Consider the following 15,353-nt stretch of genomic DNA (forward strand, 5'->3'; position numbering starts at 1 on the left):
CCTCAAATGTCTTGGCAAAGTCGGGTAATGCCAAGACTGGTTCCTCTGTTACAGTTGCCTTAAAGTGTTCAAACGCCTTTTGACAATGCTCTGTCCAGACCCATGGCTTGTTCTTCTTCAGCAGCTCAGTCAATCGTGCAGCCTTTGCTGAGTAGCCACTGATGAATCGACGATAATAGTTAACAAGGCCAAGGAAGGATCTCAACTCCGTTACCTTTGTAGGTGCCTCCCACTCCTGGATAGCACGTACCTTAGCCTCGTCCATGCGTAGCTCGCCATTGCTAATGACATGGCCCAAGAAGTGCACCTTCGATTGTGCAAACTCGCACTTCTCCCTCTTGATGTATAGCTCGTTCTCCCGCAAGACTTGGAAAACTTTCCTTAAGTGCTCCATGTGTTCCTCCATGGTGTTGTTGTAGATGACTATGTCATCTAGGTAGACTACCACGAACTGATCAAGGTAGGGATGAAAAATCTTGTTAATAAGGGTGCAAAATGTGGTCGGTGCATTGGTTAAGCCGAAGGGCATCACCAACCACTCAAAGGCTCCATATCTCGTCACACACGTTGTCTTTGGCTCATCCCCTTCTGCAATGCGAACCTGGTAGTAGACCTTTCGAAGATCCACCTTGGTAAAGTACTTGGCTTGCCCAAGTCTATCGAACAAGTCAGCAATGAGCGGGATCAGGTACTTATTCTTCACTGTAACCTTATTAAGTGCTCGATAGTCTATGCACAAGCGCAGCGATCCATCCTTCTTCTTCTGGAACAATACTGGTGCGCCGAAAGGTGCCTTTGATGGGCGAATGTGACCAGCATCCAGCAACTCTTTCAATTGTTTCTTGAGCTCCTCTAGCTCGGGCGGTGCCATACGATATGGGGCAAATGCAGGTGGCTTAGCCCCTGGCTCCAACTCAATCTTGTGATCCACCTCTCGCCTAGGCGGCAAGTGCTTAGGCAACTCCTCGGGCATGACATCTTTGTTTTCCTCAAGCAACTTCTCTATGCAAGGCGGCAATGTCTCTTGAAAACTCTTGTCTTACTCTAGACTTGAAATGGTTGCCGCGAATGTTGGCTCCCCCTTCTTGATCCCCTTGACAACCTGCATAGCTGAGATTTATGCTTGGATCTGTCCGTGTGGCATAGTCATTGTAGGTACCATGCAATCTCCTTCTCGCCCCATAACCAAGAGATGTTGGAGGTAGGGGTCGATCAAAGTATGACAATGTCTAAAGAACTCTTGACCCAGTATGATGTCAAAGATATCCATAGCAGTTACGGTAAAGTTTTTCATACCTTTCCAAGCTCCCAATTTGACACCTACACCATTAGCTACCCCACGAGCATTTTGTACCTTGGCGTTCACGGTCTTGACGCGAGAGTTGGTTGGAGCAAGCTTCAATTCTAGTCTCTCTGCCGCAGCCTCAGTCACAAAATTATGAGTTGCTCAAGTATCCACCATTGCACGAGCGGGCTTGTTGTTGATGGTGAGATCCACGTACTGATTGCCACTCTCGGTAGGTTGGATAGCCTGCTTTGTGACAGCACCACATAATCCGATCATACCCAACTGTGCGGTTCCCGAACTCTCTCCTTGCGGATGCTCCTTTCGTTCACGGACTATGGCGCTGAGGCTCTTTAGGTCGGGACAATTCCTGAAGCCGTGCGGCCCTCCGCATATGTAGCATCCCTTCTTCTCGACCTGTGCCTTCTTCTCGGCGTAGCCCTGATGACCACTCGACTTTTTGGAATCTTGAGTCTTGGAGTATTGTTGATGTTTCTCCTTGCCTTTGCCACGATCTCCCCCGCCTTTGACATTGTTAACCTTTGACTCCTTGCCATTGCCTTTGTCGTGCTTGTCATGCCTGAAATCCATCAATGATTCGGCCTCCACTATGGCTTGGTCTATATCAGTGACTTATCGACGTTGCAACTCCTGTTTCGCCCAATTTTGCAACCCGTCCATGAAGTGGAACAACAAGTCATCATTGGTCAGGTTGGGGATTTGAAGCATAAGGGTAGTGAACTCCTTGACATAGTTACGCATGCTCCCTGTTTGCTTCAATTCCCTAAGCTTGCGCCTAGCCTCGTACAAGACATTGTTTGGAAAGAACTGTCGCTTGAACTCGGCTTTGAACTGATCCCATGTGCTAATAGTACATAGACCTTTATCCACGTCGGCCATCTTCCTTCTCCACCAAAGCATGGCAGTCTCTGAGAGGTACAATACCGCAGTATTGATCTTGGCCTCGTCGTCCCTCACTTTGCCGTGCCTGAAGTAGTTCTCCAAGTGCCAAAGGAAGTTTTCCACTTCTTGTGCATCACGAACACCTTTGAACACCGGGGGTTTGGGAGCCTCGATCTTGGCCTCTCTCGTCACCACAACATTGCTGGCTGCCTCGGTCACGCCAGCATTGACATGCTCCTCGAGTGAATCTATCTTTGCCTTCATAGCATCGATAGTACTCAAAGCCTCCATGAGTCTGCACTCTAAGGCAGTGATGGTTTGCCTTAGTTCCATCTCAGTCTGTGTACGTCCCTCCAAGTCATTTCACATACTCTCAATCTCTTCAAGAGTATTCCCCTCAAGAACACTAAGGGTGCATTCCACCTTCCCCAAGCGTTGGCCAAAGATCTCCACGGCGTCCATCCCCGCGTTCATTTTCATCACCCACTCTTTACCGAGCGAGACATCCTCGGGCAGGACCTCCACTTCATCCTCGCTCGCCTCAGCGGCAGATGGTTCTTGGGATGTAAGCCCTTCGTTTGACACAACCTCGGGTGGCACCTCCTGTCTCTTGTTGGTGGCATTCCTCTTTTTGCCACGGCCGCTCTTGCCAGCAGCATCCTGGATGACGTTGGCTTGGGTGTTGGCAGCGTTAATTTCTCCGTCGTTCGCCATTCCCTTAGTTGAAACCTTCGCTCTGATACCACGTTGTGACGTCCTTAGTTTTTAACTAAGTACACATGTGGCACTTGACAACTCGCTCAGGATCTTGCACAGCTTGCTCACGTTCTTGCTATGCCAAGTCAGCCCTGCTACACTCAAGATCGCTAAGAGAATGGTAGAAAGAACACAAGAGAATTGTTAAAGGAAGCTTTGTATTAGAGAGAACTTGAATTGTTTGCTTGATGAATTACAAATGAATGGCCCCCTATTTATACTAATCACCTAGGGGCTAGTGTATAAATAATAATTATTCCACAAGTCCTTAATATTTACAAGTAGGTCCCTTCTCTAGAATTTTCTACAAGCCTAGCAGATTCCAAGGACTTTCCTAGCAAATCCATAAGGATCTAGGGTCTTCCTAAGGAAATATCCATATTTCTCTAGAATCTTCTCACAAATACTAGCCTTCCTCTTATGTAAGCTTCCACATGGCATTAATATATGCCAAATGACGCCTATGTGGCATGATGATATGGCAGGTCATCACATAAGGGTTAGCTAACAACCCCGTTGAGTCTTCCACTTAAATTGTCTAAGTAATTTATCTGGTTTATTGATTGACAGGATTAATATTGCTCGTAGTATTCTCCCGAAGTAATACTCGCCTATCCAAGCTAACCTAACGCCTATATTCCTATGGATTTAGGATTAATAAGAATGCATTAATAATTCCCGTATAATAACCAAACAAGGCAATTAGGTATATCCATATCTTAACCGCAAATCCGTTTCCCGTAATTCAGGTTCAAGACTTGTTCTACTCAATCTTATAGGCAATCTAGAATTCACTCTCCCGAGTTCAATCCTAGATTCGTAGATAGGAATCAATTGGTGATCAAGCAATCAAATAATTAAGCGCAAGAATGAATAAATAAACCAGTATGATAAAATAACAAGAACAATTCAAGCTTCAAACTACAACTTACATGTAGCACCCCACAACTCTAGAACTAATAAACTATAAAGTTAAAGGAAGAGAAGATAAAGAAAAACTGAGAATCCTTGCTCCCGAGTGTACCGTGCGTCATCTCAAAGTGGTGTTCTTCCTCCAAAATAGATTTAGACTTGCTTTTATACGAGTTGGAGGCGTCTTGGGTCGAAATAACCTTGTCCTGGGCGGAGTAGGACAACTTACCGTCCCTCAGCGCCTATGGTAGCATCGGGCGCTAGGAATTTTGGCTCTTCTGGAAACTGCGCCATAAGTAGCGGCCCATGCTACCCTCGGCGCTACACTGTCTAAATTTTTTACTTTGTTCCCTTTTTGCTTCAAATCATGCACATTCGTCCCACATTGCCCCCGGATGACTCCTACCCATAAACTACCACGAATTAGCACAAATTATTACATTCATCCGGAATCTACGAAACATGAGTAAAATGCGAGGGAATATGCATATAAATATACATACTTTAAGCCGAATATTAGTGTGCCTCTTTGTGAGGTTATTCGCTCGATATTTTGTACTCTCTTTTATATAGTGGATTGCTCATCTTTGCTTGTGGAGGTAGGTCAACTGACCGAACCACGCTAAATTTTTGTGTCTCTTTTGATATATTTCTTTTTTGTTATCTGATTTATCGTCGTTCAAGGTTTGCTTTATTAGCTTCCGCATGACACCTAATTATTTCGATCTTAACAAATTAATATGTGTGTTCTTCATCCAAGTTGATCGAACTCCCCACACTATTTGGGTGAAGAAATGAATGCAGAAAAATGGTGGTCTACGAAAAAATTCTAGTGATTCAAGATTGAGGATGATAAAGGAAAAAGGTGGAAGTTTGTGGCGACATAGAACCTAGTTCGTAGAGAACGAGACCCTTGAACCCATTGACAGCCATGAAAAGTCTCCATCACCTTATGAGTGTTATTTTTTCAAAGAGAGAAGATGATTTGTGTGTGGGGAAGATGAATTATTTCTCGAGAGGGTTTGGATTTCGGGTTAGTTTAAATGGGTTGGCGTTCTTTAGCAAATACCCATAGGGCAAAAAGTATTTACTCGCCCCTACCCACTTTATTTTCCTCTACCCATTTTTTTTTAATACCCAACAAATAAAGTCAAACTAAGCTACTATAAACCAAGTCAATTCAAGACAAGCCAAACTAATTCAAGCCAAACCAAATCAAGTGAAGTCAAGCCAAGCTAAGCCAAACAAAACCAAGCCAAATCAAGCTAAGCTAAGTTAAATGGGTAAAAAAAAGTTGGGTTGGGTAAATAGGTAGGGGTAATTACTTTTAGTAGGGTAAATATATATTGTAAATAGTTTTCAAATGGACAGGAAAGGATAACTAAGCTTAATGGGAATTTTACAAAAATTACTCTATATTTTTTGCTGAAAATTAACGTTAAAGACGTTAATGGTCCAATAGGTGAAAGGAGGATAAATTTAGAGCCATTTCCAGTAGGTTAAGGGCAACTTTAACCCATTTCCGTTTTAACTTTTAAGTCAGTTTGATCCATTTTTGGGTTAAATTTGTTTTTGTTTTACCCATAAACACCCCAAACTTTAACTCACGTTACGTTCCAGCCTTTCGTAACCCTTTAGCACTGGTCGCATTGGCGAGCAATTTTGGTTCCCAGTAACGACGCTTAGCTCAGCTTTCTCTATTCCCCCATGGAAACTTCCGCCGGACATCCGCCGGGAACATCTCTCCACATCAACTCCGGCGACATTCTCCGACAAGACAATCCCCAAAATGACAATGACAATTCTTCCCCTCCTCAAACGACACCTGAACCTGCCGTTTCAGACTCTCAACCCGACGACCTTCCAGAACCTTCCAAACCGGAAATACCCCCCTCCGAATTACCACCACCGCCCACCGGAAACACCCCACCCCAAGTCAAAAAACGACGCCGTAGAAAACGTTTCTTCACGGACATGATTCCCACCTCAGTTTCCGCCGCCGCCGTCTCCGGCCTCCGTGTTCTCCGCCCTAACCCTAAACCCTCCACCGCATATTCATACTCCGAGACGGAATTAGCTACCGGTGACGACCTTAATAAGAATCACAATCGCCGGCGAAGGATTTCCGATCTCGCTAAAGAAGTCGACCTTGAAGCCCTAATTGCTATCTCCGTTGGGTTCCCTGTCGATTCCCTTACAGAGGAAGAAATTGAAGCTAATGTAGTTTCCGAAATTGGGGGTGTTGAACAATCTAATTACATTGTCGTACGTAACCACATCCTCGCACGTTGGCGGTCCAATGTTACTGTTTGGCTCACAAAAGATCATGCTTTGGAGTCCATACGAGCTGAACACAAAAACCTCGTGCATTCTGCTTACACTTTTTTACTACAACATGGGTATATCAATTATGGAGTAGCTCCAGCTATAAAAGAACTAAAATTTAAGACACCCGAAGGGGTCCCGAAAGGGAATGTAATCGTTATTGGGGCTGGGTTATCAGGTTTAGTTGCTGCGAGGCAGTTGATTTCGTTGGGGTTTAAAGTTGTGGTTCTTGAAGGAAGGGGTAGACCTGGTGGCAGAGTGAGGAGTAAGAAGATGAGTGGGGGACGAAATGGGGTTGTTGCTGCTGCTGATTTAGGTGGGAGTGTGTTAACTGGAATAAATGGTAATCCGTTGGGTGTTCTGGCGAGGCAGCTAGGCATTCCGCTTCATAAGGTGAGAGATATTTGCCCTTTGTATTTGCCTAATGGTAGAACTGTGAATTCGGATATTGATTCTAAAGTTGAAGCGTCGTTTAATAAGTTGTTAGATAGGGTGTGTAAACTTAGGCAGGCAATGTTGGATGAGGTTAAGAGCGTGGATGTTTCGTTAGGTACTGCGTTGGAGACGTTTAGGCATGTGTATAGAGTGGCTGAGGATCCCCAAGAGCAAATGCTTCTGGATTGGCATTTGGCCAATTTGGAGTATGCTAATGCTTCATTGATGTCCAATCTGTCGATGGCGTTTTGGGACCAGGATGACCCTTATGAAATGGGGGGTGATCATTGTTTCATCCCTGGAGGAAATGAGAGGTTAATTCGGGCTCTGGCAGAGGACATTCCTATTTTTTACGATAGGACAGTGGAAAGTGTAAGATATGGTACTGATGGGGTTTTAGTGTATGCTGGTGGGCAGGAATATCGTGGGGATATGGTTCTCTGCACGGTTCCACTGGGAGTGCTGAAGAGGGGCAACATTGAGTTTGTACCCGACCTTCCTCAGCGCAAGAAAGATGCGATTGAGAGATTAGGATTTGGATTGTTGAATAAGGTTGCTATTCTGTTTCCCTACGACTTTTGGGGTGGAGAGATTGATACTTTTGGACACTTGAATGAGGACCCGAATATGAGGGGTGAGTTTTTTCTGTTCTATAGTTATTCTTCGGTTTCAGGTGGACCCCTTCTTATTGCTCTTGTAGCTGGAGAAGCAGCAGTAAAATTTGAAAAGATGTCTCCTCTTGAATCTGTTGGGAGGGTTCTTGAAATTCTGAAGGGAATATTCAGTCCGAAAGGAATTGCTGTTCCCGATCCACTTCAAGCAGTTTGTACGCGTTGGGGACAGGATCAGTTCTGTTATGGTTCTTATTCCTATGTTGCAATTGGAGCCTCAGGGGATGATTATGATATCCTCTCTGAGAGTGTTGGCGACCGAATTTTCTTTGCAGGTGAAGCAACTAATAAACAGTATCCTGCAACAATGCACGGGGCTTTTCTCAGTGGGATGAGAGAGGCTGCTCACATACTGAGAGTTGCGGATAGAAGGTCAATATCTCCAGCTGAGAAATCAAATAATTTCAGTCAAGAAAACATTATTGTTGTAGATAAGTTCTTCGATACTCCAGACCTTAAATTTGGTAGTTTCTCTGTGTTGTATGATCCCATATCAACTGACCTGGAGTCTAATTGCTTAATACGAGTTGCATTGCAAGGAGAGAAACTTTTATATTTATATAGCCTGATCGCTCGAAGGCTAGTACTGGAGCTAAGCAAATTAGAAGGGGATCTGAGCAGGATACAAATGTTAACACGTGACTTTGGGGTGAAATTGGTTGGTTGGAAGAATTTATCCGCTGCTGCAGGATCTCTAATCACCTCCATCGAATCGGCTAGATCAGTTTGAATTTGGAGCTACTAGTTCTGGTTGATGCAGATAAGATAATATATAAGATAATTTTATGGCACAAATGTGCAGTTCAATTGTACAATGTACATCAATCCCAAGTTTTACTCTTACATCAGTCTTGTTCTTTTCTATTTCTCCTTTTAAAACTTCTGATGATTATCTGTTGGTTGCAGATAATGGCGGATTCAACAATGGGTTGGCTGAACTCAATATTTCAGGGTTGAATTATACATATATGTGCAAGAAACAAGTACAAATAATAGAGTTGAATGTACATTTTATAATACAAAATCCACAGCGTCTAAATTCTGAATCCGCCACAAGCCGTAGAATTGTTGTCAAATGGTTAGCGATTATCTACAAGAAATGCCTTCAAGTGTTTAGCAAACTCCTTTGGTTTCTCCAAGTTGACTGCATGTCCCGCATTTCTGATAACTACTAAGTCAGCATTCCCTTCAATATGCCTATCATTTTGTATTTGATCATCAGAAGAGGAAGTTTTCAAAAGTTAGAATATTTTCAAGTTTGTTGTTACCTCTGCAATCTGTAACCCAGTTCTAAAGGGAATATCCTGTCCTGTTCTCCCCAAATAATTAATGTGGACTGTGTTGGGAATAAGAAGAAAAACACAATGAAATTAAAAATTATGATAGTAATATGAAACAACAGAATTATAAATAAATAAATAAAAATTTAGGAAAATGCAAACCTGGGAAATCTTAGGAAGGTCGGAAAGTCGTCTATCTTTAAGTATAGTTTGTATGAGTTCTCTTTTCTCATTCACATAATCGGTGCACATCACCTGAGGAAAGTAGATAAATATGATTTAAATAGAGAAACATGTGTAATTCTTTCTATAAATAGAGATAGACTTACATCAATAAAATCAGAAAGGAAGTAGGAGGGCATGACTTTAACAGGTTTGAAGAAGGAGAAACGCATCAATTCCCTTAGCTTCTCAGGTGTCTGTGGCAATAAAATGCTAGCAGCTTCTTCCAAATCAGAGACCTGAAACAAGCCATCTTTCATATCCTTTTCCTCTAAGCAAACGCCAGCACAACACAACACCAATCTCTCCACTGCCTCTGGATATTGAGCTGCAACGCTATAACCAACAAACCCTCCATAACTAATCCCCACTAGGCTTGTTCTATGCACACCATGCACCTCCATCAACTTCTTCACACATCTTGCCTGAAAGAAAATACTACCTTTTTTTAGTAATTAAATGGGTTGAACGGTCATGACTTGATCCAACGGATTGAACCAAAATAATGGTGTAACTCTACCGGTGAAAATGCAAACCAAACACAAAGATAGAAACCCAAATTTAGAGATCGGGAATTACATATATTAATTTTAAAAAGCTTGTGCTGATAATTTAAGAAAAATATGTTAACTTTCATTTAAAATAAACAAAATAAAAAGGAGGCAAGGTTGGATGATCATGTTGGGCGGGTTGATTTATGAGTCTTATTTGACCCAAGCAAACTTTGAGCCGGTTGGAACATGATAAAAGTTGGCGAAGCAACAGCCAGCGAAAGGTGATTAGTTGAACACCTTTTCACAAAAAATCGTATTGTATATGTATATGAAATATTACTTTTTATACATATATATTACATCTTGAACATCCTTAGGAAAATTTCTTATTCCGTCACTATTCATGGCTTGTTTACCTGAAAACTCTCTGTCCTCTCCGGGCGCGTGGTGGCCGAGGCACCAAAAAAGACGAGATCAGGAAGGTAGACATTGAAATGGGGAGTAAAATGTCTTAGGAGATCACTATATTGCCACATTGCATTGGCACCAAATCCATGCACAAGAAAAAGGTTAGGTTTTGTTGGTTCATGAACTTTAGGTATCCAACAATGCATAGTGGTGCCATCTTCAAGATCTGTTGTTACAGAACGAAGCCCAGAAAAGGAGAAAAAATATCTGTAAAAACGATCTCTTGATGCTGTGAAGCTAAGGCATTTGCCCATTATGTATATTCAATGGCACAAATAATATGAATATCTGACAGGAATTTCTTTAAAGTTTCATGTTCATCACTATATTAATTATGACTTTTGGGTCTACCAAAAATGGATAGAATTCGAGGTTTACCATGAATTTCGGTTTTATCTTTCATAAGTGTGAAAGTTTTTTACCCGTTCAGTATTATACCATTTGACCGAATCCAACATATATACTCATTAACTACCGTTACACGCTTACTATAATTTGACCAAGTCTAACATATTACTCCTACCTACTCTCTTTCTCAAGTAACTGATGAAATTAGAACAAACTTAGGGATGGCCCTTTTTCGCGTATTAAAAAGGAATAGTATATTTTAATAGAATGCATATATAAGTTGTATATAGGCGTGTTATCAGAGTAGGTAGTAATCTTTAGAAATGCTTCACTCTCATAGAAATACAGTAATTCTGTTATTTCTATGACGGAGTGTTTCCTTATTATTTTTGAAAAAGTGAAAGTGCTCCAGAGATGGTTATGACTTAAGTTGATAAATTATATAATTAAATTCATTACACCTTTGAAATTGTAAATTCACTTTTTGTTCAATTTTCATACTAATATCTATACTTGATGTAAAAAATATTCCTTTGGGTCATAGAAAATATTAATAAAATTGAACCCATTATTTATACGAGTCCGGAACCAAAATGTGGTTCTTTTGGTATCAAAGAACAAAAATATGTGGAAAAAAGGGAAAATTTCATATTAGAACAACTGGGCTGCCTCCTTTTCAACTTTATAGCCCATATTTCAATTTACAATTGAGTAGCCCAAAAATTAGAGGCCCATATCCGAAAAAAGGAGCATTATTTCCGTTTTTTGGCAGTAACAAGCGGGATTTTCTTTGTTTCAGCAGGATTTTCTCTGATTCTTTCCAATCTTCTTCCCCAAATACTACAAAAACGAGATCTTGCGATCAATGCAGCTCCAAAAACCCTAGAATTTCTTCTTCATCTCGAAATAATAGCAAATCAAACACGAAAAGTGAAATTTTTTTGCTGCAAATCAGCACAATTTTCATTTTTGCTGCAATTTTGATTTTAATTTTTTGTTCGATGGAGATTTTTCCAATTTACGTTCTTCATAGTGGTGAATGGGAAGAAAACGAGTTTATCAATTTCGTCAGCATCGAGTCGACATTCAGCTACAACAATTTAGTTGTAGCTATTTCGGAACAGATTAGGATCGATAATGAGTTAAACACAATAGAGATTAACTTTCTCCCAAATGTTGGTTTGCCACCGATCCTGATTTACAATGATACAGGTGTTAAGGTGTATATCGAATTAAAGAAGAAAAACTTGAATTTCACTGAATATCCCTTGTTTGTGACAGTGAAAGAGATTTATGATAATCGTTTGGTTGCTACAAGTTCTAGTTGTGTGGTTGCTACAAGTTCCAGCTGTTTGGTTGCTACAAGTTCAAATTCTAGAGATGTATCCACAATTGATAGCACTGAGATTATTGATATTGAATTTATTGAAAACACGAAATTTAGTGAAAACACAGGTATAATAGATGATATATTGAACGAATTTGTTGAGGAAGATCAAGTTTATAAGGATAAAAAGACAGTTGTCAGTGTGATGAAGAACTTGGCTGTACGCGAGAGGTTCCAATTCAAGGTGAAGAGATCAAGCGCAACAAGGTATGTAAATAATTATATATTCTGTTATATATATGTATAAATATGTATAAAGTAGTATATATTTGTATATAGGTATTAAAATTAGTATATATGTAGTTATGTTTTTGTATACAAGTGTATTTAGAAGTTGAATGATCTTTAATCCTAGGTATCACCTTATGTGTATGGATGATAATTGTGCTTGGAGTTTCAAATCTTCTGCCGTTTTCAAGGCAAACATATTCAAAGTGAGAAGTTACAATAATAATCACACATGCGGCTATGGTGAAAGATACTTAACACAACGTCAAGCTACTTCGGGTGTAATTGCTAGTATAGTCAAGGACAAGTATGTTAATCCAAAAAAAGTTTACACCACAAATGATATAATAGAGGACATACAAAAGCAACACAGGATTGAAGTGAGCTACATGAAAGCATGGAGAGCTAAAGAGATAGCAATGGCAATGATAAGATGGAATCCGAGCGATCCATATAAAGAGTTGCCGAGGTATTTGTATATGTTGGAGCATACAAATCCAGGAACGGTAACAAAGTTGCACAAATCAGAAGATGGATGCTTTCTTTATGCATATGTTTCGCTATATTCATCTATCAAGGGTTGGGAACATTGCAGACCGATAATGGTTGTTGACGGAAGTTTCCTTAAAGCAGCATATAAGGGTACCATACTGAGTGCTTGCACACAGGATGGAGCTGGTGAGTTGACTGCATCTACCTTGTTTCTGCAGTTTGTATAATGTTGTAGTTTCATGTATAAAAGTGTATAGGATTTCACAGCTGGTGTTTTTATAAAAATTGCAGTTTGTATAAATTTGTATAATCGTGTATAACTGTGTATAAGATTTGTATAATTGTCTGAATCCTAGTATCTATTTTGTATAAACAGGAAAAATCCTTCCACTTGCATATGCAATTGTAGATTCAGAGAATAACAAATCTTGGGAGTGGTTCTTCGTCCAGATAAAGGGTACATTTGGTGTTAGGGAAGGGATGTGTATAGTTTCAGATAGAAACGAAAGCATCTTCAATACCACAAAAGCTGTGTACCCAAAAGTACCACATTGTATTTGCATGTTTCACTTGTGGCAGAATGTCAAGCGCACATTCAAGAAACATCACAAACAATTGAAGGATATCTTCTTTGCTTTGGCTAGAGCTTACACGATAGAGAAGTTTGACTACGATATGACAAAGATGTGCAAAATTGATCCGAGGATGCAGCATTACTTGTTCGAAATTGGCTACGAAAGGTGGTCTAGGGCATACTCCAAAGTAAAAAGGTCGATGGTAATGACTTCCAATATTGCAGAGTCAATTAATGCAGCAAAATAAGGATGCTAGAGAGTTACCAGTAATGCGATTGCTAGAGTACATGACAAATTTGCTACAACAGTGGAACAACAAAAACAGAAAAAGTGCAATGGGGACATCTACAGAGCTTGGCGAAAAGTACGACAAACTCCTTCAGGAAAATCTGATTGCATCGGAGCAAATGACGGTAAAACGAATCAAATATAATGATGCTTGGCACTGCTGACTTGCATTTTACTGCTTGTATAAGGATGTATAACTCTGTATAATAATGTATAATGTTCTTTAACTTTTTTTTTTTAAAAAAACTTTTGCAGGTGAGGCCTGCTACGGAGCAATTATATACTGTGTTTGAAGGGGTAAGGCGAAACATAGTGTGCCTTGAAGAGGGAACATGCAGTTGCAGAAAATTTCAAATGGATGAACTTCCATGTCCGCATGCTTGGGCGGTTTTGAAGAACCAGCAGCTGAAACCTGGCCAGTATTGCTCTTTTTACTACAAGAAGGATAACCTCCTTAGAACTTATGAATTTCTAGTGAATCCGCTGCCAGATGAGAGTTTATGGATAATCCCAACAGAGGTGCTGGAAGATGTGGTCCTACCACCTAAAGGGAGAAGGAATGCAGGAAGGCCAAGAAAGGAAAGACTCAAACCTGCTTCAGAAAAAGAGTCTAAGAGGGTGTTTTCATGTTCTGTGTGTGGACAAAGTGGTCACAATAGAAAAACATGTAGGAATCGACCAAAATAAATAGTTGGAAACATAACACTTCCTATTACATTTGTTGTCATGTTGAGTAGTTAAGTTTCACAAACAATAGAGTTACAAATGTTAAGTAGTTAAGTTTCACAAGCAATTGAGTTACAAATGTCAATAAAGAATTACAATTTACACTATATATTGCAAATATGTTAAATGTGTTTCATTATACATGTTTTGATTATCCAATAATAATGTGTTGCTGTTTTTAATGGTGCTAAATATATTGATAGATTGTACAAATGCAAAACAGAACTGCAAACAATCAATGGTATTATATGTATACAGATGTATAAATGAGAGTATAAGTTTGTATAAATTTGTATAACTATGTATATTATTGTATACATATGTATAAACCCTGCTACATTAACAAAACTGCAACCATAATGAAAATACATACTTTGTTAAAGGACAAAAGCAACGGAAGATATTCATTAAAATGTAATTCATTCACAGCCACAATGTGTAATGACTACCACAAATTACACAAAAATAAAAACATCTATAATATCCTTTAAGGTTATCTCACAAGTAGCAGAATAGTACTTAGACAAAACTAGGCTAAAATTCCTGATACATAGAAAAACTACAGTGAAATGAAAAAAAACAGAACTACTTTCTCGGTCGCCCCCTCTTCCTCTTCCTGAAAAGTCTCCATGTGATTTCATCACCACTAATTGCATCGGACTGTTGTTTTTTCCTTCCATAATCCCACAACAGAGATCCCCACCTGGTGCAAAGTGTCTCAATGTCAAAATTATCTTTTCGAATTTCCTTACCAAGGATGAAATACTCAGCAAAGCCAGCAACAAAAGCACCACAATCACTATAATTAAAAAGAAAAATCAGATTCAAATAGGTACACTAATAGTAAATAGTAAAACAATTGAGATTAACCTACCATTTGATCTGTTGGGAACATTATTAACCAGATTAATCTGCAAAGCATCAGAATGGGATTTATCGGTATATGCACCATTGTTCCAATCAATGCCCTTCTTCTCGACATAAAAATCAGAACTCTTCAAAAAGTAAGGTATCAGAATTGCATAAGGTAATGCAACATCCAAAGAAAGTCTATCATTAATAGCTCCACGGTTAGAGTCATAGATGTGGATGCATCTATCAATGAACGTAAACACCCCTAAAACCCAATGGCCCAATTTTGCTCTTCCGCGCTTCACATAAAAGGGAATAAGACGTGGTCAACAGTGTGCCACGAGACATTTGCATCATAATAATATCCTCTAATGTACTCTTCTATCTCATTCCCTTCAGGAATAACTGAAGGATCTTCATTCACTTTGAAATCTTTATATATGGAGTTGATTTTGTTACCAAAGGCAAAGTCGGTTGTAGTAAACCGCATGGCAACACTCGGCCCATATTTTCTCCTCTTGCTCAAATAATAAAAGAGGACATCCAAGTGCTGAGACAAGAAATAAAACAAAACAACCATCACTACCAGATTTTTTAAATATAGAAATTTATACACTATTATACGGAGGTATACATATTTATACAAGGTTAAACAATCTTATACTGTGATTATACAAAGCTATGTATACACTATAGGGGTCTCAAA

The 15,353-nt window shown here is 39.8% G+C and overlaps 3 protein-coding genes across 3 annotated transcripts; 2 read left to right on the forward strand and 1 right to left on the reverse strand.

Moving 5' to 3' along the window:
* Nucleotides 5,418-8,135, forward strand: LOC109229077 (lysine-specific histone demethylase 1 homolog 1). Its single transcript, XM_019394393.1, has one exon. The coding sequence runs from the start codon at nt 5,564-5,566 to the stop codon at nt 8,015-8,017; it is 2,454 nt and encodes an 817-aa protein (XP_019249938.1). The 5' UTR covers nt 5,418-5,563; the 3' UTR covers nt 8,018-8,135.
* Nucleotides 8,061-10,059, reverse strand: LOC109229078 (monoacylglycerol lipase ABHD6). Its single transcript, XM_019394394.1, has 5 exons — nt 9,700-10,059; nt 8,897-9,214; nt 8,730-8,822; nt 8,556-8,623; nt 8,061-8,484 (listed from the first exon to the last, which is right to left on the reverse strand). The coding sequence occupies exons 1-5, from the start codon at nt 10,003-10,005 to the stop codon at nt 8,367-8,369; spliced, it is 903 nt and encodes a 300-aa protein (XP_019249939.1). The 5' UTR covers nt 10,006-10,059; the 3' UTR covers nt 8,061-8,366.
* On the forward strand, nt 11,101-13,756 carry LOC109230035. The gene is made up of 5 exons (XM_019395572.1): nt 11,101-11,693; nt 11,842-12,392; nt 12,583-12,968; nt 13,021-13,194; nt 13,325-13,756. The coding sequence occupies exons 1-5, from the start codon at nt 11,101-11,103 to the stop codon at nt 13,754-13,756; spliced, it is 2,136 nt and encodes a 711-aa protein (XP_019251117.1).

Source organism: Nicotiana attenuata, chromosome 7 (genome assembly GCF_001879085.1).
Source record: "Nicotiana attenuata strain UT chromosome 7, NIATTr2, whole genome shotgun sequence".
In the NCBI taxonomy this organism is placed as follows: domain Eukaryota; kingdom Viridiplantae; phylum Streptophyta; class Magnoliopsida; order Solanales; family Solanaceae; genus Nicotiana; species Nicotiana attenuata.

Coding starts and splice junctions, on each gene's coding strand:
- LOC109229077 (XM_019394393.1), top strand. CDS start 5,564: ATGGAAACTTCCGCCGGACATCCGCCGGGAACATCTCTCCACATCAAC.
- LOC109229078 (XM_019394394.1), bottom strand. CDS start 10,005: ATGGGCAAATGCCTTAGCTTCACAGCATCAAGAGATCGTTTTTACAGA. Junction 8,823..8,896: donor TCCTTTCTGATTTTATTGAT/GTAAGTCTATCT, acceptor TACTTTCCTCAG/GTGATGTGCACCGATTATGT. Junction 8,624..8,729: donor ACCTTCCTAAGATTTCCCAG/GTTTGCATTTTC, acceptor TTCCCAACACAG/TCCACATTAATTATTTGGGG.
- LOC109230035 (XM_019395572.1), top strand. CDS start 11,101: ATGGAGATTTTTCCAATTTACGTTCTTCATAGTGGTGAATGGGAAGAA. Junction 12,969..13,020: donor GGTCTAGGGCATACTCCAAA/GTAAAAAGGTCG, acceptor CAATTAATGCAG/CAAAATAAGGATGCTAGAGA. Junction 13,195..13,324: donor TTGCATCGGAGCAAATGACG/GTAAAACGAATC, acceptor AAACTTTTGCAG/GTGAGGCCTGCTACGGAGCA.